General features: G+C 39.8%; 1 protein-coding gene across 1 annotated transcript in view; it reads right to left on the bottom strand.

Annotated features, from left to right (window-relative positions):
- Window positions 1-27586, bottom strand: part of PREP (prolyl endopeptidase) — a 113523-nt gene that overhangs the window by 41256 nt on the left and 44681 nt on the right. The window contains exons 8-10 of the mRNA XM_055713766.1: window positions 16690-16881; window positions 7131-7328; window positions 3470-3573 (exon numbers count right to left, since the gene is read on the bottom strand). Of these exons, the coding sequence (XP_055569741.1) occupies window positions 3470-3573; window positions 7131-7328; window positions 16690-16881 (494 nt within the window). The remainder of the gene's footprint in view (window positions 1-3469; window positions 3574-7130; window positions 7329-16689; window positions 16882-27586) is intronic.

Below are 27586 nucleotides of genomic sequence, written 5' to 3'. Positions count from 1 at the left end.
CCAACTGAAATGATTCTATGATTTCAGCAAATTTTTACAAATTCTATCTAGAAGTTCTGTATCTTTCTTAAAGTCCTGACCAGGGCACAGTATTTTATCAGGGGCTTACAAAAGCTGTGTTTAGCGGAAAGATCACATACAACTTAAAAGTGTATATTTTGCATAATCTTTTTAGTCACAATACTTGTTATTAAGTCAATGGGAGTAATTTCTCTTCAACTTTATAAGCCTTAAACTTAGCTAATTGTGCAAAGCTTTTGACAGCGTCCCACACAGCATCCTTGTCTCTAAACTGGAGACATGGATTTGACAGGTGGACAACTCAGTGGATAAGGAATTGGCTGGATGGTCACACTCAAAGAGTTGTGATCAATGGCTCAACGTCCAAGTGGAGACTGGTGATGAATGGAGTACCTCAGGGGTCAGTACTGAGACCGGGGCTGTTCAACATCTTTGCTGGCAACATGGACAGTGGGATTGAGTACACCCTCAGCAAGTTTGCCAATGACACCAAGCTGTGCAGTGCAGCCAACACACTGGAGGGAAGGGATGCCATCCAGAGGGACCTTGACAGACTTGAGAGGTGGGCCCAAGTGAAACTCATGAAGGCCAAGTGCAAGGTCCTGCACATGGGTCGGAGCAACCCCCAGTATCTAATACAGACCGGACAGAGAATGGACTGAGAACATCCCTGATGAGAAGGACTGGGGGTGCTGGTGGTTGGGAAGCTCTACATGGCCTGGTAATGTACACTTGCAGCCTAAATCCTGGGCTGCATCAAAAGAAGCGTGACCAGCAGGTCAAGGGAGGTTATTCTTCCCCTCTACTCCACTCTCATGAGATCCCACCTGGAGTACCATGTTCAGCTCTGGAGTCCCCAACTTAAAAAGGACATGGACTTGTTGGAACAAGTCCAGAGGCAGGCCACAAAGATGATCAGAGGGCTGGAGCACCTCTCCTGAGAAGACAGCCTGAGAAAGTTGGGCTTGTTCAGCCTGGAGAAGAGACGGCTCCCGAGAGACCTTATAGCAGCCTTTCAGTACCTAAAGGGGACCTAGAAGAAAGCTGGAGAGGGACTTTTTACAAGGGCATGTAGTGAAAGGACAAGGAGGAATGGCTTTAAACTGAAAGAGGATAGATTTAGATTAGGTATTAGGAAGAAATTCTTTACTGTGAGGGTGGTGAGGGACAGAACAGGTTGCCTAGAGAAGCTGTGGATGCCCCATCCGTGGCACTATTCAAGGCCAGGCTGGATGGGGCTTTGAGCAACCTGGTCTAGTGGCAGGTGTCCTTGCTCGTGGCAGGAAGGTTGGAACTAGATGACCTTTATTGTCCCTACTCAAATCATTCTATAATTTTATGATAATTCTGACACGGCTTCACTTAAGTGTAAGAAACAGGCACCTCCAAAGGAGTCTCCATGCTACTAAACTGAAATACCTGTCTAAGCCTTTGGTGCACCTACAATAGCATTTTAGTTCTAAAGCAAGTGTCCTCACCACCTTCACTTCCCACAGCAGAGGTCTCAATGCTTGCAGACTGGATTCCTTCTGGATGAAACTCGTGTAGCAGATACACTGCAGGAGCACATCAAAAGTACTTCAATAATAGAAATTCAGTCTACAGGACAGGACAGCACTACAGCTAGTTCAAAGTAAAGCTCTCAGAACAGACACTGGATCCTCAGCACAAGCCATTACACTCCTATGATTATTAAGCCACACTGCTTGTTACTGCAGATGCAGTGTATAGCCTTCCAGGGACTGCAAAGGGAGTTCTGGGAGACCAGCTGACACAACCCACCTGATTTCAGATTTTGAAGTGGGATAAATTCCTCCCTGGTTCCCACATGTCTTACCTTCACTTGGCTATACTGCAATGCAGATTGCCGTAATGGGACCATTTAACAAGCAGTTCACATCATTATAAACCAGTAACCTCCTATCCTTTCTTTGTTATCTGCCAGTCTTTGTTGACTCCAAATACTTTATCAGCAAAGATTTTATTCTCCAGATTCCTGAGGAATTTACTGAGTGGATTAAACCTTGCTAGGAGAGACCTCACTCATTTCTTTCCATGTTTATGTCTCATTGAACCAGTCTGTAGATCATCCATGTCTGTAATGTCATGCACTGCACTTGTGCAAACTTTTAAACTCAGGGGCATTTGTTTTATCAAGGCATAAAGCCTCTTAGGAAATTTGAGCCTTTGATGGCTTTATAAACCATCTGTGCAATCTTGCCCTCCCAAGAGGCAGCAGGAATATCTGACCACACCTGTTTTTCATGAAACCATGCTACACAAGATAAATATGTTTGTCTTTCAATTCTTTATTCATGGAGTCCGAATGAATCATTAAGAACCTTGGGAAGCTGCTAAGAGTATCCACGCAGTGCTAACCTACTGTTTATTAAGTACTGAAGCAATATCCCATGGACCTAGATCCTATGGTACTGGGTAGTGTACAAATAGAATGGAAGGTTCCCTGCCCCAAATGGTTTAAACATCCAATACTAAAAGCTGTTAGACCTGTACAACAATTGCTTCATGGGGTTTTACATTAGAAATGTTAATTATACATATGCATGTATTTTAAATTGCTTTTATCATGTGCTCCTCGTTCTAGTTGTTCCAGCACTGCAAGCAAAGGACCTAATCCTGCTCTTACAAAAATCGAAGTAAGTTGCTCCATGTGTAACTGCATTGATCAACGCAATCTAATATGGTACTTCTTGGAAAGGTGGACAGAAGGAATATTCTTATACAGCATGAACGAACATAATTTTTCTGTTCACATCACTAGATATTTTCCTGCTTTCCTTCCAAATAAACATGGTTAAGACCTTTCACAGTTCTACAGCTTTCACATTTGATGCCAGCTACAAATGAATCAACACATTTACTTCTTTCCTCCCAGTTTCCTCTTGAGGTCTTAATAAAGATCCACAGTATGAACTTGCGGCAGATTCTTCAGTATTTTTATAAAAGAGTGGTGGGGACAGAAGTGTTTTATCTATTGTTGCCACTTCCCACAGCGGGCCCCGGAATACTGTGGAAGTCCTGGGAAGATAAGTGGTTATTCCAAGTTTCCTCTATTTCTCCACTGCCTCTTAAGCCTTGCCCTATCACACACTTTCCTACGGAAACCATGCCAACTTGTCCTGGTGGTAGAAATACATAAACATGGAAAAGCAGCAGCTTGATGTTAAAAACAAGTATCAAAGGACACTGTAACATTGGAAAAAATTAATATTGCCTCATAACGTAACACAACTGAATATTGAGTCTGGCCTCGTTACTTGCAGTGGCATCTTCCAATCTCTAACAAGACTTGGTGGAATTCCTTCAGAGCACACACAGACCTGCAACCCAGGAGTTAATCAAAGCACTCTCACCCTTAGCCAAGTGGAATTTTGTTAAACTCTTGCATAAGTGATGACAGCAAGACAACAGGATTCACGTTTATTACCTGAACTGTCTGGTAAACTGAAGGATCAAATCCTTTCACAGTCACCTCCCGGAAAACTCTTGGCTCCAGTTCCTCTTTGGTCAGATCACAGTGATATATAATACCTAAAACAGAATGCAAGATTGTGAGCTTTGTGTATGTCCATCATTAAAAGGATACCAGTTTTGCCACTGTCATGGAGTAATGAATGGCAAAGGTAACTCAGCAGGGTGAAAAACAGTAGCTCCAGACACATTCTTACAGTTAATATATAATTCAACACATACATAGATGCACTTCATCTAGGTAGGGTGTAAAGGCTTTCTGTACAAAAAGAATAATTCTCACTGCCCATACACAGCCAAGTATCCAAAGTGGGTGAAATAAAATGGAAAAAAAGAATTGTTTTCATAAAGTTACACAGCACTTACTGAGAATTATAATGTTGGAAGAAAGTAGTATAAAGTCATTTTAAAAACATCTCTTCTAGAGCTACCAGTCTGAAAATTAATATATCAAGCATTTTACTCAGGTCAACACTTTTCTCTTTATGATAAAATACTTTGAAATTACAATTCAAACAGACCCCCAAATAAGGGAAAGAGCTGAGCAACCACTTGAAATTATGGCAGAGTAGCAGAGGTTACCTATGTAAACTGAACAGAATTTGGACTCATAATTTATTTTACGTCCTGATCCTGCAGGTTTCAAGGCAAATTCAACTGCTTGAGTTGCACCTATGATTTCCAAAGGACTGTGCACATGAGAAAAGTTTGTCTATAAGCATTATAAAACTCTAAGGTTGGAGCAGAGGCAGAATACCAGAGACTGCAGCAACCTGGACACTACACAGATGTGTAATTAGCCAAGAAGAAGTTTGCCTTTAGACTATAAATCATATTTCCTGTCATTCAATCCTAATAACATTTGAGCACCTGTCATACAGCATGACTCTCATGTTTGCACACTAGTTAGTAAATCCTAACATTCATGAATACACTACAGATACATATGATACATAAAACTAACCTCCGGGTTAATTACTCTTTGATTTTCTGCTTTACAAGCTGGTCTCTATAAGATTTTAAATGTATATTAGGGAAAAGAACGCTAAAAGGTAAGGCAACAAGCCCTCTACAGGGATCCTCAACGTAATAAAACTAATCAAGGTGGACAGGACTTGACTGAAGTATATTTTAGACACTTCCAGGAGGCCAGAAGTAATTATTGCAGAGGTTATAGACATAAAAACTTATATTGAGACATGAGATAATGAGGAACCATATCTCATAGAAGGGAATTGCCTCATTAAATCACTTTTATAGACTGTAGAAAATCAAAAAGATACAGCTTGGCAAAGGAACACAGATGAACATCAACACTTCTAATAACTGATAAAGCCTCTTTCCATAATGGTGCATTAATAGGGGAATAAAAGTAGAACTACTCTAATCTGCTGGGATATTTTTTTTTTCTTCATTTGTCACAAAGTGACTAGCAAGCCTAATGCAGGGTGACAGGTACAAACAAGCATTAAAGCACCATTTCCCTTAAAGATTAGGATCCAGAAAGTGATGCGAAAGCACAAAGGAAAGCACACCAGGCAGTAATAGGCAGAGCAGTCATTTGACATATATACAGCTGCCCAAGCTAGATAATGTATTAGCAAACATTACACAGAGAGCAGGCAGAATAGCTGCATATTAGGAAGCCACATGATGAAGTATAAGCACAGTCACAGGCTGCATTTCAGGAGTCAATCAACCTCGTATTACAGTAATATGCAATTCAACCCCTGGTACGGCATCTCCTGTTTTGTTATATTTTTAGCTGCATGGCAGTTAATATCCAAAAACATAGTAATGTCAGAGCCTGCACTTTTTTGCTGGGTGCTAAATAAATGCAACACACTAGAGTGCTCAAGTAAGTGCTTACTGGACTGGACAGTAGGGATAACCATATTTTCAGGGAATAGCAAAAAATATTTTTATGATGTCTTGGTTTAAGCTGCTTTATTCACTATTTCATATGTAAGTTTACCAATACTTTTGTTAGGTGTTAAACACCACTATGTTAATTTGTTTCTCATTACAAAAAGATAGTGCAACTTAATGCAAGTGCAAATTATATTGATTTTGGATAGTTAAGTAGGAAGAACTATGTTAATCAAGGACCAGCCCTGTATCTTTTGTCTGGTTATTCCACTAATAGGGCAAATGGAGGTGGCATGGAAATTAAAAAATATGCACACATGTTCCTAAACATTACCTCTCTGGACTGCTTTCCTCACCCTTTCCTTATTCCCATACAGTCTACCTCCATGTCTTCCCTTCTTCTTTCTTCTAGATTCCAGGTTGCTCTGCCCCAGTTAACAGAGCTATGCCATGGGGAATCCTCTGTAGATGCTGAGCACATGAATTAAAAGGAGACAAAAAACCCTGCCTAAGCAACCAGCAGGCAGTGAGAGCAGCCATTGCTGGCTGGCTGGCAACCCACGAGCTAAAATACATCTCTGGGCTCTTCCCCTCCATATGTTTAGCAGCTGCAGAGACTCTGTTGGCTCAGCTGGGATGAATGGTGCATCTACTGGCCTACAAGGTGGGATGTGAGCAAATGAACTAGCTGAACCATTAAGCTAGGATGAAGAGTGTCCTCAAACTCCTCTCCAGATGCAATGGCTGCAATGATGTGAATGCTGTTTGAAAGTTTATTTAAAAGAGGAACTGGAAACATATCTTATTTCTGGTTATGTAAACAGTAAGATAACAATAGGCAATTCACCACACTGATCTGCTAAGCTTGAAAGATAATTTTGAAAATTTGACACAATCCTTTCTAGGAAAACGAGCAAACCTATCAAAACTATTATATAGCCATTTTGCAATGTGGCTGTGCTCTAACTGAAACAGCAAAAATGTACGTCACATGCTTTAAGAACATTTTTGATCATCTGATTCATGTTCACTCAAAACCCTGGAAGAAGACAAAGAGTCTGGAGCATATCTCCCCTCTCCATATTTGAATTCTGTCCTGCATTAGCTATTGATTGCTTGGGGCAGGGAGAACGGCAGGGGGGAAGGGCAGGGGAAGAGAATAGAAAATACATTTTATTTTATATACTAGCTTGACAATTGCAAAGAAACTCCCTTCCTGGTGTGCCACACGTATTACATAACGCTTTGGACAGGCTCTGGCTTTGCAGGATTGTACAAACGATTTGTACAGCAATCCAACAAACATCAAGTGTTGCAAGAACAGACAGTAAGGATGCTCTAATGAGGCTATGCATAAATGAATCACAAAGCTGTCAGAGAGAGAATTTTTGTGACTTTTATTAATGTTCATCAAAATTGTGATGAAAGTCACAATACATTAACAATTGTCTTCAACAGAATTTGTAAACTTGTACCTTGCTGTATGAAGCAAGAACTGTGAGAATACTACAGTTTCATGTCAAGCACAAGCCAGTCTTGAGCAATTTCTCAATGCAGGTCTCTCTAATATTAGTAGCCATATTATTTAAGCTTCATGGATCCAGGACTGGTGCATTTGGTGCATTTGACTGGTGCTTACTACAGGAGGGGAAGCAGTTTTATATAACTACTAAACAACAGAAAACAGTATAGACACTGCTCTTAGCATAAGGAATAATAATGAAGGAAGAAAAAAAATCCAAACTTACCTGGAGATAAAAAGGAAGTAAACTGATAAAATATTTCGGTGTCCTTCTTTTGGCCACTATATCCCACAATACTGCCAACCTCGAGGGGGAAAGTCTTGAGATGTGCACCAGTAGCTAGGTCATGAAGTTGCAGGATATTCTTCACGTCATGCAGATAGCACAAAACCAGGAAGTTGGACCTCACACAAGCAACCCATTCTGCAGAGTGTGGAAAAGAAAAACAAAGCCACAGAAAATAGAGTTAAAAATTGTAAGAAAGAAAAAAAATCAGACATAATTTGATTCTAAAATTCTTTAGCATACCTAAATACATGCACCAAAATTTCTGACATGCATTGAATTTAACTCTTAAATCTTTAGAAGTCACTTGCCTTCTGAAACAAAAAAGTGAACCCAAAAGTAAAGGCTGACATTTTTTGGAAATGCACTAACCATGCCTGCTTGAAGCTAGTTTATACAGACACGGCAATAAAGATGCTTAACCAAGATGCTTATACGTTTGCGGTGTTCATAGATCAATACTGCTCTTGAATATGACATACTTCAATGCAAAACCCAAGCAAACCATTGATCTTTGCCAGCAATACTTGTGGAAATGCATGAAAAACAAAATAATAATCAGGATTTAGACTCAAGCTAAACTAGTAAGAATAAAACCACCTGTGATCCTGTACTGAACATTAAAGTCTAGAGCAGGGGTCCTCAAAACTTTTTAACCAGGGGGCCGGAGCAGGGATGCAGTGGCAGGCAGTCATCTGCGGCTGCTTGGTTTCGCCCCCCAACCCCCGGCGGGGGTCGGGGGGGGGTCGGGGGGTCTGTAAATACCAGGGGCCGGATTGAGGACCCTGGGGGGCTCTATCCAGCACACGGACTGTAGTTTGAGGACCCCAGGTCTAGAACCTAGAGGTTACTATTAATCTTGTTTTTATTGCTTCATCGTTCTTATTCAGGCTACTCTTGTAAACAAGCTCTAACAGGTAGGAGAAAAGGGCTATTCTGAGGTGATCTTCAACAGCCATTTTTTAAAAAAGCATGTTTATTCAACAAGCTAATGTTGTTGAAAAGCATTCTTGAGACCCTAAGGTAGTAGAACAGAATGCAGCAGAGTGAACTCAGTCTGGCAAAAGGGCCCCGGAACAAAGCGCTCGGCAGAGGCGTTTCCTTTATGCCCCTCATGGCAGTCCTGGACCCCTGCAGAGCTGCCCACCTTGGCTGTGCAGGAATGACGGCTTTTGCTTCACAGAACCTGTCACATTATGAGTTTGGTCCTCAGAATAAATACAAAAAATTATGTGAACTTTTTCATTGAATGCTTATTTTTTTAACTGCCCTTTGGAAAATCCAAACTGATTTTTTAAAAAAAAAAAAGTCTAGGCTGGCAATTTCTACGAAAATCCCTGCAGTTCTACTGACCATCTCACTTCAATCCCCATCTCTATATCCTGTGAAGTGTAGAAACTCTTCAGGGCTCCAGTTCATCCAAAATATATCATGTAATATGTTCTCGCCTGTCTCCAGTGTGCCACTGGCTTTAGATCTTCAGTGAGAAATGCATTTATTTAGTCATGCAGACAGGAAAAAAATAGTAACTCTGTCGTTTAAGGAACTAGTTACCCTACTTTGCAACAAAGTATTTCAACGTCTTATTAATTAAAAAATCAAATACAAATAAGACAAAATACAAACACAACACAGTTAAAAGTCAAGAAACAGTATCTGCAAGGAGGGAATGAGGGACATTTTTCTTGTTTGTAAGACTAGGTGAAGTGGTGATTCTCTTCCAACTATGCATGTGCAACCTCTCCCTGACAAGCCTGACTAGAAACCTAAATCATGGGCAGGGTACCAACATCGGACAATGCCTTCTCTTATCTGCTGGAAGCAAAAAACTGAAAAGATGGAATCAAAGAAGCAGGGAAAATCAGGTAGGGGCTGAAGGCTGAGGCATGCTGTAATGTTGAAGTAGCACAGTGAGATGGGGAGTTTAAGATACCAACATCGGAGGAAGAGCCATCAAACACAAAACAGAAGCAAGGCAGAATTGACTGAATTTCAGTTTTACACTATTTTATGTTATCCAGATTTTAATAGTTCTTTCCAGTTTCCCCAAAGTCCTATAAAACCAAACCATTTGAATTCACAGAGGTGTACTGAAGACAGTCTTATAAATGTATCTTTGCACACTGAGGTTCCTGAACAAAAATTCAAAGTTGTGCCCCTTCCATTAAGATTAACAAGCTCTTTCTGAATTGAAGGTCAAAATTCATTATCCTGTAACAACTAGCTTCTTTAACAGCTCCTGCTTCCATATATGGTTCAGGCCTGCTGTGAGCCCCTAAAGCTCGAAGATCTTTAATTCCCAATAGCTCAGAGTCTACTTTCCTTCTCGATTGCTGATGAAGGACCAGTGAAATTTAACACTAGTCTGACTTTCTAGCCATATGAATTATTGTAACCTAAACACCAAAATAAAGCTTTACTACTCCCTTCTTCCCATAGATCACCATTGGTATTTTTTACCCCCATACTAACTCCCTCATGAACTTCTAGCTCATGAGAATCTTAGCTTTTTAAATCTGGGAATTTTCTAACCAAAGCCCCAGGGTACAACAGTAATTGAAATTTCAACCATGAATCCACGATCTGAAATAATAAGATACAGCACAACATAACACTATTTATACATTTGTAATTGATGTGCAATTTTAGCTCTGACGTGATTTACATTTCCTAAGTGAGGCTGCAGAACAGAATAAACTTTCTAAGTTTAATTGTTATACCCTATTACATATTTTGAAATACAGAATTATTTTGGCTGTATGAACAAGGAGAATGTGCAGTAATTTTAAATATTTATTACATTGCCGCTGCACAAATCTGCCAACATTCACATGTATAACTGCTTTATTAACACAGAATGAGTTTAAAAAATAGCATCCCTGCAGTCACACACCATTTTTACCTGCAGAATGAACTGCTCTGCAATCAGTATGAGATTCCAGGAATGTCACTGATATTGTCAAATAACATCTGTAACTAAAATGTCCAGTTTTACTCTTGAAATTTCCTGACACTTAAAGTGTCAACACTTCAACAAGGTGAAGATAAAAGATAAGAAGACAACACAAAATGTTTTTAAAACATTCCGTGGGATTTAGGAACACAGCTTCTATGTATAACACCTGTATTATAACTGGGTTTGGTGCATTGTTAACTGCCTCCAAAACTTAACAGTAATGGAAGCTACAAAAAATGCAAAAATCAGAACAGAGCAAAACATTGAAGCAGACTTGAAAAGAGCAGAAGAAAAAAAGACACTAAGAACCAACACTTACCTACACTGCAAGCTAAAACAATGCTGAATTATTAACAAGAGCTATTTTTTGACTGCAAGCTACAAGCTGAGTCTGTTATTCCCATGCTTGGCACTGAGAACTGCAGATCCTGTTGAGTCTGTTGCATTAGCTGTCAGTCTCCTTGGTTTCTCTCATGGTTTGCAGAATGTATCCTGCATGTGACTGTACTTCCTGCAAGGTTTTAAGATTGTGTGCTTGCAAACCTCACATGTCTAAAAGCTAAGCCTGACACCATTGCTGTAGGCTCCCTTTACAGATAATGGGCAGAAATAAGCACCTTTAGAATGTAGTTCACCCAGTTATTTTGGATACCCTTTTCTGGGATACTGTGAATTGCTTGCTGAGCAGTTTTCACTCACACAAGTGTTTTTTAAAAAAGCTAACCATCCAGGACCTTTTCAATGTATAAGGTCAGTTTATTGCAGCTAATACTAATTAACAGAGCAATAATTCTTACAGCTACACCTAAATTTATCAATTGTTCTCCAGCATACTTAGAATCCACCTACTTACAATACCCATCAGGCAAAGAATTTATTTTACTAAACAATAAACATGTAGAGGCTGCCTTTTCCAATGTGAGCCTTGTGGGTCAGGCATCAGAGAGAGATGGACACGTTGAGGCTCTTGTAGGTACTGAAAGCAGGTGTGAAGAATTATCCTTGGTACTGTGCACTTCTCTCTGAAGATGATAGTGACCACCTTGATGATTACAATAGGTTATACACAATTCCCCAATAGCTAAATTTGGCCTAGAGGAATTATTTCTTAAGAAGGCCTAGACAATGTGCTCAACCATCTCTAGAAGTTCTAGTTCAACCTTTTAGGAATTCATATATTGCTACTTCCAAGAAACCTTTTATTTTGGCAGCTTTCATTAGTAGCAAAGGCATGCCACTAACACAGCACCTGCAACACTATGAACTTTTGAAACAGTTTCATGAAAACAAAGGTTGAATCCTCACACCAAACGTCTGTGCCACTAACCTTAATTACTTAAGACAGTTCTGATCTTTCATTTCTGTAGCAGTACCAACGGCATGTTAAGTGTTCAACTATACAAACATGCTTTGACAGATGCAAGCTGAAATACACTGATGAAAATACACTGAAGAAAATGGCAAGCTAGAAGAGCTAGGTAGACACAAATCTTCAGCAGAAACCGATGAGTTACTTGCTGTGCAATGTGCTTGTCTGTCCACCCAACAAATAGTGAACATACTTCAACGGACTGTCAAAGCTGTAGCTGGGAAGTAGACCTGGAAGGTCTTTGGTTTCTTTGGTCATCACAGACAGTAACTGTAAACTTCAGTATCTCTGCAGATTAACAGGTATCCATGCCAATCTCGCTTAAAATGACCTATAATCACCACTTAAGGCTACTTATGGGTAGATTTGTAAGCAAAGCATGAGCAATTTATAGAATAAAACGTGAATCATTCTGAAACATTTGAGTAAATGTTGATGAGCCCTCACAACATAAAGCATATGTCTTCCCTCTGAGATGCCATCCTCAGTGACAGCCTGCCATATTTAAGTTAATGGCAAAGCTCCAACCAATTTCAACAAGACAAGGATTTTATACCGCACATCCTTGCAGTATGAGACAGACAAACAAGAGATGGGGCGGGGTGGGAAGAAGCTCTTCTGAAGCAGCAAACATCAGGAGTAACACTTCCTTAAGTAACCTACGGGTTTTAGTCATCTGTGGCTGATGCTGGTTTTCCATGGTAAACAGAGTTAAACAGAGCCACACAAGCCCTACCAGTGGAGCAGAATACAACTTTCAGTCAGGGACATGCATCTGGACCACATCCTCTTCCCATGTCCCCAGTGACTGAGGGACTGTATCTGGCTTGGCCAGATCTTAGGGGGTGCCTTTTGTTGCTGGGAAACACTGGAGCTAAGCCACATCCCAGCTGGCTGGTTTCTTGGGTATTTTCCCTCACATTTCACAGCAGAGGCTTATCAACCTGGTCATTTGCATTGCAGCCAATTTCCTCCTCTCTACCACATTTCTGCACTAGCAATCTCTGCAGGGTGCTTCCTCTGGGATATACTCAGAAGGTCACACAACTGCTCCGCAAAGCAGCCACATAATCCTTCATGTGCCTGTTTCATGAGCAAAACTCCCAAGTGTGTAAAGCTATGGGTACTTGAAAAATTAGCACAGACTAATGGAACCCACCAGCTTCTTGACAGCCAAGGTGAACATGAGGACATGAATGTGAGCAAACTGGTCTAGTGCAAGGTGTCCCAGCCCATGGCAGGGAGTAGGAACTAGATGATCTTTAAGGTCCTTTCCAACCCAAACTGTTCTATGATTCTGTGATTACTCACACCCATGCACATCCTTGTCATTCAGGATCAACAATTTCATGGTGCTCATCCAGATTTCCCCTCCTGGTTTCACTACAGTGTCAAAAGATACATTTCAGTTGCAGTAACTCCCCTCCCCAAACTCTTAAGCATTTATGAATTAGCTAACAGGTTTAAAGGTATGAAGAAAAATACTATTTTTCATTTGGAGTGCACATTCTAGCAGAGGGAAGGGAAGAGTTTTACACGCACTGAGTTTAGGTATGGAGATGTGTATGAGGTACAGGAGCGTTGCTAGCTTTGTCCTTGCTTGTTAAGTGGTCAACTGAGATTCGAGGAACTGTTAAAGATCACTCACCCCATCTACGACAGATGCAGGAATATGTCTTATTTCTCAGCCTTCCTTATTCAGGAGATTATTCCATTTTTCTTTTCATTGTCACAAGTACAGGGCTCGATACAACTGCTACTCTGAAGTTGCCCTGCTCTACCAGTATTGGGCAGTTTTGGCAGGGGGGTGTGTGTGTGGTGTGTCACAGTTCTCAAAATTAATTATTTAATCTCCTAAAGACAGCAGGTTTATCCTATGCCTTAGAACTAGGGTTGCAGTATCTGCAATGATTAGTCTGCATTTATGGTTTCATAGCTGCCTTCTAATCCAGCACACCTACTTGCAGCTACATGGTCATTTAAAGCACTAGTTCAACAATAGATGTGAATCTCTCCTACGGTTCTATTTTAGACTCCTGGAAAATTAAAAGTAATATTTTATAAACAAACTCCGAAGGGGAGGAAACTAGTCTCATCACATTTCAATATGTTCCAAGGCCCCCCTTAAATTTAATTTCAAAATAGCAATCATTTATTTCTTCCCCTCAGCTCACAGAGATCTTAATTTACCTCAACCCTCTGTGAAATCCCTGCTCAGAGTTGTAAAATGAAGTGTGTGTGCAACCTCACTGCAGGAGTATGTTTGGTTTTTTTCCTGTATTTCCCAAATTAGCTCATTTATAAGCAGTTCTGAAAACAAAAAGGTCAAAGCTAATAAAGTCTATCTTGAAGAATACGTTGAAGAAACCAAATGACATTCATGCCACCTTGTAGGCACGTGTGTTTATTTCTTGGTTAGATTATATTACCTGTAACACCTTCCCTAAGACTGCATTATTATACTTTGGGGAATTTCTCTTTTTGCCATTGATGGACATTGGCAGAGCTTCATAATTCTTAATCTTTAACTCATTATTCATAAACAAATCTATTTCTAGATGTACAAGGTGGAGCTTCTATGACACTGAATCTAAGTCAACACATAGAATTGAAGGCAGCTATGGCTACCAGGCAGATCACACCAGAGGAGGAGCCTTTCAAGCCAAGTATCTATCTGTCCATCCCAGTAAAACTTATTTGTGACATAAAGCACCACTAACTGTAATATTTATAAAGAAATTATAATACATCTAGTTACATCTTGATAGAGAGTCACTCCCACACATATGTAAAAATTGGACCAGTAGCAATACTAATTTACCCTCTGAATCACTGCTGTCCTGGCTTTCGCAGAAGGCATTTCATTACATTGTAATCTCCAGATCACACAAAATCAAATTCACTTGACTGCAAGGTTTTCAAGACAATGAATTATTAACTGGCTTCTGCTATAATTATGTCTTTCTAAACCAAATGTTGGAATGATTAAAACAACATGACATAGAGACTGGCTTGCTTGCTGACTTCATCAAGTGAAGGAGGATTTTTTATTTACTCAGCGCTACAACCTCCTGAACATGATAAAACTTCCTTATCGTGGCGGTCAGGATACAACGCTAATTTGCAAGTGTCTGCCACAAAGAAGCAACTGAACAATTCAAACTGAATTTACTGTAGCCTAAGATCTACTTATAACTCATCTTCTTATGGAGACACTTTCATTTGTTAATTTAATCCAATTCCTTCATGTACCACTCCAAAAAGCTAGAGAGAAGTGGACATATGATTGCCTACTCTGGCTTCACATTCAAATACAGCAGAAGCTTAATGACACACAACAGGCATCTGAAAGTCACTTTGAAGGTTTTACATGACAGATTATGCTTGCCTTCAAGTTAAGAGCTGAATGCCTTTTAATGTTTACAGTCTGAAGGTCAGTGCCCTCAGCAAACCCATTTATCTGAACTTTCAGTTTTCCAAATGCAGTTCTTATTATGTTTGTATAGTCAAGGCTATCCTGTATAATCCATTCAAGAAGTGTTGCATGCATTAAATTTTTTTTTGCATGTGCACAAACATGAACTCAGTATGACTTTACCTTTACAATGTAACCAAAACGGAGCTGAGCTAAATACCAGTGTAGTGAAGAGCAGATGTGGCCTTTATCTTACCGGGAAGGAATATATACCCAGTGTCTATATAGCCATTGGTCAAAGCTCCTTTGGGTGCCTAGACCACTTCTCAGGTAAATCCACACACAGTAACCACATTTAATTTCAATCACATTTCTGTCCCATTCTATTTGGACACTCCCCATCTCCAAGTCAATTCTTCGACTTGGTTCCACTTTATAAATTGCTGTTCCTTATAACTTAAGCATGCCTTCACAGACTGTCAGCAAATACACACACAATCAGAAATTAAGATTGGAAGCAATTTTTCACTTACACCTATTATTTATTTTCTGCTTAGGACTTCAAAGGTACATTTAAAATGAAAATGATTCAAAGAGCACAATTTCAAGATTCATGTCTCACCAAGCTCTAATCTGCTACTTTTGTGATTACCAAAATTCTTGCAATATTCTAGACCCCAGTCGTTTGGAACATCACTACAATTTTGGATGTGCCCAGTCACCATTTATGTCACACACATACCTTGTCTAGGCTGTGGCAGAAATCACACAGAACACATTGTGAAATTCAGACAGAAATATTTTTTTAAAGTGTCCTATAAAGCAAGATCTTAAGAGGAATTTGAAACAGTAGTCAAATAGATCTGTCTCAGCAAGAAGACAGAAGTTACTGTATATACACATACCAAATCACACACACAGAATTCTACTCATTCTACAAAGCAGCTCTGCACCAGAAAAGTAGCAAACATGAATGAATTTGTATAAAGATGGATTAATAAAAAAAAAAAAGCAGAGTCTTTTTGAATAGCTATAATTGAGCTAGTCAGATAAATCATAATTGTATCTTGTACTGTATGCAGAACAAACTACATAAACGTACACAAAGTATCTGCCAAAAAACAGCTCGGAGGTTTTTCTGTATTATCTGAAACTGATTCTAAGTTTTCATAGAAATGTCCCCAAAATTATGGGATAAAAAAAATGTACACATTTATTTCAATTATATCAAAACCTAAGATTTATGTTTTGAACTCACTTTTATACTTAGAGAATTCCATGTGCTTCAGCTTTCCTGAGGCTTTTTTTCAAGTGTTGTCTACTCCCCTTATCCCAGGAACAACAGTAAATCCTGTCTCAAATTCTGACCAAGTTTGGTCACTTCATAGTGTGCTGCACTACTCCCAGGTTTGATCTTTCCCTTCTCTCTGCTTACAAAGTCCTTCTTGCTGTAATCCCCAACAGTTTAGTAAATGTTTACTACACTGATGGGAAACTGGAAAATACTTGCCCCCATTTCCTACAAACACAATTAAAACAAGGACAGATGAAGCAACTTCACTATGGTCACACAAGATGTTAGAGAAAGAAACACATCCTGGACCTATTCATCACCATGTCTTCTAATCGCAAATCCTAAACAAAGTTTAAACACAGGAAAAAAGAAAGAAGGTCTGTACAAGATAATTCAATAGACTAATTACTGAATTAATTTGAAAAAAGCTGAACAGAAAGTCTTGTACTTGACATGAACTCTTACCTAGAACATCTCTTTCATGTTCAGGGACGAGAACTTTCCATTTGGATTCCTCAGGGTCACTGAAGTCAATGTTGATTAACCGGTAATTTGGAGAGTGGCGATTTGTCTTGAAAGTGAACACTGTTCCTTCATTGGTGACATACTCATACTCAGCCTCAAAGTTATCTATCAGCTTCACCCACTGAAGAATTCCTGCAAGATCAAACATATAATGAATTTCTTAACCTCCTGAAACAAAACCTTTCAATACCTGAGGGCAAGGTCTGCCTGACAATTGCTGTAGGCTCCTCTTTGAACCACGGCAGTGACCAGAAGAGGTACAACTATGCAAAGGGCCTAATACGTACTGAGAACTTGCAAAGAATTCTCCATATTAGTGGGCTGCAGTGGGAAAATGCTAGTTCATGGACATGTTAACATACTGGTTTTGAGGAATTTCTAGCAAAATACACATAGAATACTGAAAAAATTATGGCTAGTGTTTCATCAGCTTTCCTAAAGCCCTGATGGACAGCTCAGATATGTGCTACAGAGGGGCTTCTACCACACTGGCTGTCATGGAGCTAACACCACCAAGCACATCAGGTTCTTGCCAAGAGAGTTCATAAGTCCCCACTTCTACAGACTTCTTGGAACGAGGAGTGGCAGCTGCGTCAAAAGACTCTGCATTAAGCTTTCAAGCTCAATTTTATTTTCAATAGCTTTTTTAAAACTACTATTTAATTATAAATTATTTTTTTCTTTCTGCAAAAAAGTTACTTTTTCTTAAAGTGGAAAGTTTTTCATCCTCCTTATTAAGCCCCAAGCTTCTCATGCTATTTGCATGAGTACAATAAACTTCAATACCAGGAATTTCCCTGCCAATTCAGAAAAAACATTCTGAAGTGTTTTCTGCAGAAGCTTGTCACCACCAAAGGACAACTACACAAAGTTAGCTAAAATGTTAATTTCTGGGTTTGCAAAGAATGAAACTGCATTTTTCCTACCAACCTTCTGGAATATCACACTCACTAATAGAAGCACACTTCTCTCAAACATGAATCGCCTTAGCTTACTCACTCTGTACCACAGTCTTAGTATTGACTTAACTTGGAGGTGGGACTGAAAGACTCCACTACATTTTATTCACATTCTACTGCTTTGCAATAGGCTTAGTAGAAAGAAAAAGTAGCAAGGCCAGATCAGATATGTAATATGATTGTTATATCTACAGTCCAACCTATCAACCAAACTTACTATTATAAGCATCATACATTAGCTATGCTAAAGAATCAGAATCCTTATTTATATGTGAAATTAAAAATTCTGTTTCTTAAAATAACATTTGGTGCACTCTCTGCCTCTTTCTTAAAACTAAAGGCTAGGTCTTTGCTTTTAAGTATAAACAAATAAACTGTGCATAAATCTGTTCATGAAACTACAAATAGAGTGTTTGCATCAATAAAACAGCATATCAGCTGTTTTATAATATTAAAAACTGAGCAGAATAGTGGAAGTAGATCATAGCTGAGCTGTAATTACTGTAAGTTTTAAAAAAGAAAAGAATAATTGAGGAAGCAGTGAGATGGCTAAAGTAATTTTAAACCCATTAAATGTAATAAGAGAGTGTAGCCAGGCTTAGTACATTCATAAAGCTCTATCTCTTAATTGCTGTTTCGGTTTAAGGAAAACTTCTCTGTCTCTTCATGCAAAGTGATAGATTAGCCAATTACATTCTACTTGTCATACTGCTGCAGTAAGCTTCCCAGACAATCCAGTCAACTTAGTATCCTGCCTCTGAGTGAACCAAATGCATGTTAAATCTTTTCGCTGAGGTCCAAAGTTTTGCCCTTCTCAAGAGGTTTCATGTTGAAGAAAAATCCTGCTAAGTCCCTCGAGTTGCTCAGAGTTCTGTAGAGAAAACCTGCTTTAATGTCCAGTAAAACAAAGAAAATCAGCCTTCAGTGAACTCTGATACATACCAGTGAAACTGTTTTAAGATCCCAAATCACATGCACAAGCATTTTAGTAAATAAAAACTTAACTGCAGTATAACACCATAACAATATTGGAACATTTGCATTTTAGTATCTGACAGAATGAAACCATCCTACTAAACAAGAACAAGGCTTCATAAAAAGAAATCTCCAGACTGTTGAAAACCCCCACTTTTTTAATGGTATATGTGCACGATAACTGTAGTCCCCAAGATTGCAACAGAAGTTGGATTCCATGAAGAAAAAGGACAATTATGTGACATTAGGGATTTACTTTGCTTCCTTGCAACTCATTCATCTAGTCCCAAATGAACAGCTAGTCAAAAAGCAAGAGGGTTTATATTCTACAGGGATACACTAAGTTCTTATTACAAAATCAAGAGCATTCATCATGTTAAAGTGGATGTTACATAGTCCTTAGAAGAAAAACATTGTAGATGAATCACCTCTAAACCACTGTCTCACTGAAGTAGTTAAATATGCCAATACCTAGTCTAAGTTAGGAGGCAGTAATGAGGTAATTACAGGCAGCTGCAAGAGACTGTTACATCAGATACATTTGCTACTGTACAAAGTATGTGCTCTAGTTTTCCTGTGACAGGAAGACACTCTTTGCGATGAGACAGACACCTGAACTACAGGATGCAGCTTTACAGCTGGTTGCAGGTGGTCCGCTTGCGGCTCATGACTGAAAGGGCTGGTCTAGCACTGGTTTAGATCTCCCTGCTTAGGTGTCTCCTTTGGGCTAGGAATAACAACCTGGTGACCAACACGGCCAGTTCACTGAGCACCAATACGGCTGAAAACTCATTGAGGGGTGTGGGAACCATTTATCTGCCGGTCACACCAGTGGCAGCACAAGGGAGAGGCAGGCCCATGCAGCTTACTAGCGTGGCACTGAGTCCTGTCAGGCACTCTGGCCTTGCTGCTGAGCGGAGCCAACACTTAATCACTGCCAAAGAGGAGTTTGCCCTTCATCACATTAGACTGGTGCTTCTGTTTTGCTTATTTGCCTGAGTAGCGTGCTTGTTCAACATGTTAAATGACTTAAAAAAACCAACTGTGCTGCAAAATAAACTTTTCTCTTCCACTGTGTGAAGCAGCTCACGGCTTGGGCAGAGGAGTGTCGCTACATGCAAGGCAGCCAGTACGTGCAAGGCAGTGGCCGAGGCTGAAGAGGAGTAACAGCATTTATTATCATTATCATGATTATTTATTATCATTAGCAATGAGCCATGAGATAAGCTTGACTGCAGCAAACTTGCACTCTCATTTTTCCCTCCTCTATCACTGTGTCTCCACCATCATGCTTGGTTTGGCATTTGCCCAAGTGACTAGAAAAGCTGATCAAATTAGCTAACCTAGAAGAAAACTCTTATTTCACAGCTTCTTACTAAGTACAATCACCTAACCACAGGGTCAGATGAGTGAAGATGCTGACTGACTCAACAGGAGAACAGTCTCATGTAATATGGGAGCGTGAGGAAATAGATGGGACATCTCTCCTTTCCAGGGCAGCAAGTGCTTAGTCTGGCTCTACTCTCATCAAACTGCTCCCCCAGTACCCAAAACATCCAGGGGTATGAACACAGCAGATTCTTATTTAAGACAGCACATTGCACCAGGAGAACAGTTTGCTTGAATGTGCACGCTTTTAAATCTAAAGCATACCTCGTCAAAGATTCTGTCTTCCTGGAAACATCAGGAATACACCTGCAAGTCTGTCCATGTCTGACATGCATTTCCAATTCAAATTCTGTGCCAACAGACGATGCATAACTCCTCTGTTCCTTCCTATTTGTCTTCTGTTTATATGTGTGACTACTGAGTACTATGCGTGCAGCCTTCACCTGGCCTGAATTTAGGATGGATGATTCTGCAGTAACTGGCTAAAAATTCAAAAGCATGGCAAACTAGGTACTGAGGGACTCAACCAGCACCCACTTACAGTGTATTCTCTATACATGTGTAACAGAGCACACTTATAGCAGCAGAATGAGCTGGGCTGAGCGTGGTTATCTAAGCATCAGAAGAGAAAAAACTGCAAAAAAAGCAGTTCAGCATGCAGTGCAGGTATGGGAAAGCATGTTTGACCATGGAGGACCCACACTCTAACTTCTGGAAGAATAATAAAAATATCTACACACAATCTAGATGGGACAATACAAACATTCCCAAGTAACTTCTTGCAGCACTAAGTCACATGTACCAGTTCCCGAGGGACCTGAGAAAGTCAGTGAAGGTATCAACAAATATACAGCCATAGTCACAAAAGCAGACGTCTTAAGTGCATACAGCTAAGGAAATACAGAGATGAACTACATGGTTTGACTAAGACAACAGACATCTGGAAAGGGCTCTGCAGGGGTGGATGACTGACAGTCTTCCCAGAAGCTATACAAGATGCAGGAAACAGAGGCTCAGAATAGACCAGAAGTAATGACAAAAGGCCTAAACCATAGTTTTCATATAAAATGACCTGTGAAAATACCATATGCCTTACATAATGACGAATACACAAGAGCTGGATAAAGTATATAAAACAATGAGTGACTGGGAGCTGTGATGCCCAGACCTTCTGTTAGACCCAGGATGATGGTCCTAGATGGGTCCTAGACCACAGTCAGTTCTCCGTCATATGACTGAAAATTCACATGATCAGCACATCCATTCCTACCAGACGGCCTGAGGTATATGCACACATCTTGTCATACAACTGGATGGATACTCACTTGCTAGTTACATACCTGACCAAAAATGAATGTGTTCATGATGTCATGTGGCATGTATGTATCTATACAGTTGTCAAAACACGGGAGGGACTACAGTCTCAGAAACAAAGAATGGTGTGTTGGCCCCAAACAGTTCACACAAGCCAGCTCCTCCTCACCTCTGAAGCACTCCAGCAAAAAGGGCACCAAGGCCCATAAATTGTTTGTTACCATGATTCTAGAGGCAGGTGATGGATTCTTGCTCCAGTCTAAAACCCAGAACAAACAGCCTCTCAGTAACAAACAGAACAGTACATCTGTACATTACGACTTTTTAATGTCCTCCAAAAACAGGTCAAGGATGGGCACTCAATTCATTCTTTAGAAGAAAGGAGGGGAGGAGAGAGGTGAAGAACTCGGTCACGACAAAGATTTGCAGGTTTAACCAGCAGCCCTCTGAGAATATCTGTCTTTGAGGAGAGCCACTGACAAGTGGCATCTGTAGTCTAGTCTCCCTTATCCTTAACACCAGAGCCCATGAAGACTTCAGTTTAATCCACATAAGCATACAATGAGACAGATTTACTATACATGGGAAAAGCATGAGGCTGAATATCTTGACAGTTTACTGTATACTGCTGCTATATCCTAATCTCTTACTCTTCCAGTCCTTCCAGCAAAACACATTCCTGAAGAGCTATAGATGCTTTTGCCTATATATTTTATATTAGCCATTTATCACAAAATAATTGCACTACAATAGGACCTGCAGGTAGAGGATTTATAACCTTTATTCGATGGCTATGCCACACAACAAAAGATCATAATCCTACAAAGCTAGCCCTTCTTCTGCAATATTTAGGACAAAAGCAACACAGAGAGTACAGACAGAATTTTTAAACACAATTTTTGGATCCATAGAAGATCAAAAGAGGAATTATAATCAGTAAGCATCACAGATTAAGCCCCTCAATCTTGTACTGGCTTCTGAACATACCAAAACATTCACTGGACTGCTGAGAGCACTGTGTGATGAAGCAGGTTTGTAGGTGAATGATGACAACTACGGAAGGAAAAGCTAATTTCAACAAACTAATTATAACAGCAAGAATGATCACAGAAAGCCTGTTACCAACCCCCTTTCAAACAGAAAGTATAGAGTGGCCGAGAGTCACTGTTCATCAGTTCACAAAATGTTCTCAATACTTCCTTCCATATTTCATGTTGCATGGAAAGGCCAAACGATCCATTTTCTTGCAAATTACCTCTCAACCATGCTGGCTGGAGAGACAGGGCTTAGTGATCAACTAATGATAAGGGGGTTATCTGATGTAAAAAAAAAAAAATCACAAGGTAAATGCTCTCATATGGTTTTTTTCATGTGTTCTAGCAGTCCAAATTGTGAGGTGAAGATCTAAATGTTACGTCTCCATAAATTTATATTCTGTTCCAACTTGTCAGTTGGGGGTTTTTTTGTAAGACAGTTTTTCTGGAAATGGCAATTCACTTGGTTCAGGAAGTGAACCAAGACTTCCTGGACTCCTCTGCACTTCAGGACTGCTCCCAAGGGACCCAGTCAAGCAGGCTCCTAAACAGGCTAATGTCTGCCCTCCAGAAGTTCAAGGTGTCAGTTCTGCTGACCCCCTTCCTTATTCCTCCAAATCCTGAAAACTATCATTTCATAATTGCTATGCCTCAGATGGCCTCCAACCATCTCATCACCCACAAGTCCTTCTCTGTTTGCAAAAAGGTCCAGGGGGCCCCTTTCCTAGTTGGCTCACTCACTAGCTGTGTCAAAAAGTTAACTTCCACACACGCCAGGAACTTTCTAGACTGTTTTCGCTGTACTGTATTTCCAGCAGACACCTGGTAAGTTCAAGTCCTCTGAGAGAACGTGGGCTACCAATTGTGAGACTTCTCCCAGCTGCTTATAGAATGTTTTGTCAGCTTCTTCATCCTGGTTGGGTGGTCTGTAACAGACTCCTACCATGATATCTGCCTCATTGGCCTTTCCCCTGATTCTTACCCATAAACACTCAACCCTATCATCACCATCATTAACCTCTAGACAATCAAAACACTTCCTAACATACAGGGCTATCCCAGCCCCTCTCCTTTGCCTATCCCTTCTGAAGAGTTCATAGCCATCCACTGCAGCGCTCCAGTTGTGCGAGTCATCCGACCATGTTTTCATGATGGCAACTATGTCCGTTTTCCAGCTGCTTAATGGTTTCCAGCTCCTCCTGTTTGTTGCCCATGCTGTGTGCATTGGTGTAGCCGCACTTCAGTTGGGCTATTGATCCTGCCACCTTTTGTGTGTGTGGGAGAAGCTCTAATTCCTACGTGACCATTCTCAGGAGCTTCTATGGTTCCTAACACATCAATAACTCTTGCACCTTTGCTGCTGTATGGAACTCCATCCTCTGCCTCCACTGAGATAGCAGACCAAAGGACCCTACTCGCACAATCAATAGTTAAACACTACAGTTTAGGACTCTGCTAGTGGAGTACTACTTTTTTCCCCCCCATTCTCAGGAAAATGGATTAAAACCACTCATTCCCTCATAATTTCTGCTTTTTATGTTTCTCACTGAACAGAAAGCTTTTACTCTCCAAATTTTATTTTCTTAAAGAACCACATGCATCCATTATAGATTCCATTTTCTGGTGTTAACTTATCTACATAGCCTGTAGTATATTTAAACTGGCTTAAAATGTGTAATACCTGTGTGTACCTACATTATACATAAATAGATATATACACTCAAGTTTTGAACACCTTTGCTAGAGCAGCGAATTATCTTTTGCCCTTGGACTGGGGATCACTTAATGGAAAATTTGTTTCACTTGCTGGAGGTACCTGGCAACATCTATTCCATCTCTGCAAACCTTAATCACAGGATACACAATGCCTTTCATCACAAGGGGAAAAAAACACAATGCAAATCTCACTATGCAATTTAAATTTTGTCTAGTAGTTACATCTCCTTTTAGTATTCTCCCATTTATATTTTCTCCTTTCCTTTCTTGGATTTACCCTATACACTGTAACAGGCAACATTCAACTACTGCATGTCACAAGGCCATAATTCACTACAAGTGCTTACTGAACATATCCACAGCATATTTTTCATCATATCAGAGAGCATCCTGTATCTCTCACAGTGGTGACTGCTGGATATTTATATATAACAGAGAATCCAGCATTAGGCTGCTGTCATCTTTCAGAATATGTCAGAATAATCTGAGTTTGCTTTAGGATAGCTACAGTACACAGCTTTCACATAGTGGTGTATAGCACCTTCCTATGTGAAATGAGAGCAGAGCAGATCATGGCTGTACACAGATGCATTGTGTCCAGCCCTCCAGTCCGTCTCAGCAGCTCTATCCTGAAAGCACAAACATACCCAAGAACGTCAGTGTTTAGGAGATTTCTACCAGTTAAGAGTTTCTCTGACTGCAACAGTTTTACTTCACCTGCAAACCTCAAGCCACTGCACTGATGTTAATCTTGCTTCCTACTTCCCCTGTCAGCAGCTGCATTAACCGCACATCTTCACTTGACTTGCACCTTCCAACTGCTGAAGACTTTTCTTCAGAAATAACTTGAATTTATGAGTCAGCTACCCCATTCTATAAAGTTTACTCCTTCTGAGACCTGACTTCACTTACAAACCTCTGAGGGAGGGAATACTGGAGAGGAGATATTAACATATCCCTGAAAGGAACGCAATGTTGTTGTGTTTGTACTGAGAGGGTTCTCTCAGTACCACTCACCCTGCAGATGATGGATGACAGCTACTCAACAATTATGGAAAGTTAATGCATATGCAATTAAAAAAAATAAATAAATGGAAGGAGGCAATATTTATTCAAGTTAAAAGTTCAGACATGTCAAGATAAATCAAAGATTAGCCCAGAAAAAAGAAATCAAGCACTTTTATGAGCAGAGATTTCTCAATCCGTTTCAAGGCTTCTATTTTACTTCCATCTGGATGATCCCTCAAAAGGCAGGGAGAATACTTTGTTTTGAGAGATATCTTATGTCCTCGTGCAGCATAACACAGCAAAAGAAAAACAGGAACCAAAGGTTCCTCTCTCTCATGGCACACTTTCTTTAATATACACAAAGTTTTAAACATTATATATATAAAAAATAATATACACAAATCTTTAAAAAATAACTTCATCGTCAATACTATTTATAAATGTTAATGTCCAGTCAACACAGTAGTAGCATGAAGATCTCCTTGATCAAATTAATAGCAAGCTATTTAATTTCATTGCTAATGATTTGCCTCCACTTAAAAAAAAACTACATGGAAAGCAAAACTCTTTGGAATTGCCATTTAAGAGACAAGAAGCTGTTTTCTTTAAGTAAAGTCTCTGTTGTTGAGGCTTCCTATTTTCCAAGACTCAACTGGTATTTTTCTCCCTGTTTGTTAGGGAAGGACATAATGGCCTTGTTTCAATATTGATTTTTTTAAAGGCTTTTTTTTAAAAAAGTTATTTCAATCACAGAAAAGTCTTTCAAAAAAAAGAGTACTCTTCCAATCACATCCCACCTTCTAGCTGATGTCTGTCTCCTCACTATCATTTTTCTCTTGTTCATTTTCATTACAAAGGTTTTGATCCACTTTTTCAGTTTACGCATATACTGACTCGCCCCTTTGATGTTACTGTATATAGGACTGTTCATTCCCCCCCCCCTTTTTTTTTTTTAAGAGCGCCTTATAAATTGCAAGACTAAACTAAAATACAAAAGGCCAGATAATCCTGTTTTCAACAGGAAGTGTACAAACATAACCTTTGTTTTTCTACATGCCCTCAAGCCACATACATGCTTTCTTCAGCATGGAGAAAAAAAGAACGACCATCTAAACAAAGGAACAAGATAAAAATTCTTTTGGCTGGTAACCCTGTTCTTCAATTCATTCTCATAACCTGTCTCTGCCAGTCTAGTACAAAGCAGTTCCAGCTGGCAATGACTAAGCAACCAGCAAGCAGTGAACTTCAGGGTTTGCTCAATTTTTGTTGCACCTTTACAGTGGTTCTCAAATATTTTACACTACCTCCTCTTCTCATGTATGTGCCCTCCCACCACATCCCACTGTTCACGCTAGACACAAACTGTCCGTCTCCAAGCAGCCCAGTACCCAAGCATGAAAGCCCGTACCACTGTCCTCTCTCCCCAAACTCCTTGTACTTCCAGTCTACACAAATCTGTGTTTAGCTTCTAGCCAGTGCAATCCCTTCCAATCCAACAATCCAGGCTGTGCTTTCCAACTAGCGGTCTCTCTCAACTTTTTGCATTCCAGATGTCACAGCAGCCTTTCACAGTTTTGTATCTCTCTGGAGGTTATAACAAGAGCTACCTCTCCTGTTCCCCATGCTACCTTATATCCCTGCTTTTCACCCTCTGTTCTCACGCTTCAGCTCTCCTAGGAAGAGGCATGTGGGGCTCTGCTCGGAGCACTGAGTCAGTGGCTCATAAATCAGCTCTATGGTGTTTACAAGAGGATCCTGATTTTTTCATCAGGCTTCCTAGCGCTACCATAATACAAAATAAAGAAAAATGTCAAAATTAAGAACAATTTCAGCAAGACCGATTGGTCATGTCATGTTGGTTTAAGTTCATAGCCAAGACTGATTAAAGAGCTTTCATTTATTTCTTGTTGCACACCAACAGGTTTGTGCTAAATGCCCTCTTCACTGCACCAAACCACACAATCGAAAGAATAAATAGTCAAGGCTGACAATCTAATCAAAAAGAAACAATTTCTCAAGAAAGGGAAAATAAAAATTATTACTAGGCACAGAAACAGTAAGAGACATGCCACAGAAAAAGCACTGCTGTTTTTTTGTTTGGTTTGGGAGTTTTTTGTGGGTTTATTTTGTAAGGTGCACAACAAAGTTTGCTAATATATAATCGCTTGATTACTGTGTATCCAGCTGTTTAGCTAGTATGAGGGATTTTCAGGTATACCAGAAACAACAGTTGAAGCAATTAATGAGAGAACTTTTCTTGTTTGACTGGCTTGACATACAAGCAAACTTGTGAGCTGTCTGTATTCTGGAAGACAAGCTTGATAAAATAGCTACTAAAAATTGAGCCTTACAATGCTCAGCTACTGGGATACTGAGTGTTTTTCTAAAGAAATACTTCGCATTAGATCACTTTCGAATGTTTAAGAGTCAAGACTTGAAAAT

This window comes from Falco cherrug, chromosome 6 (assembly GCF_023634085.1).
Source record: "Falco cherrug isolate bFalChe1 chromosome 6, bFalChe1.pri, whole genome shotgun sequence".
Taxonomy (NCBI): domain Eukaryota; kingdom Metazoa; phylum Chordata; class Aves; order Falconiformes; family Falconidae; genus Falco; species Falco cherrug.
This window is presented reverse-complemented; position numbering and strand designations above follow the sequence as displayed.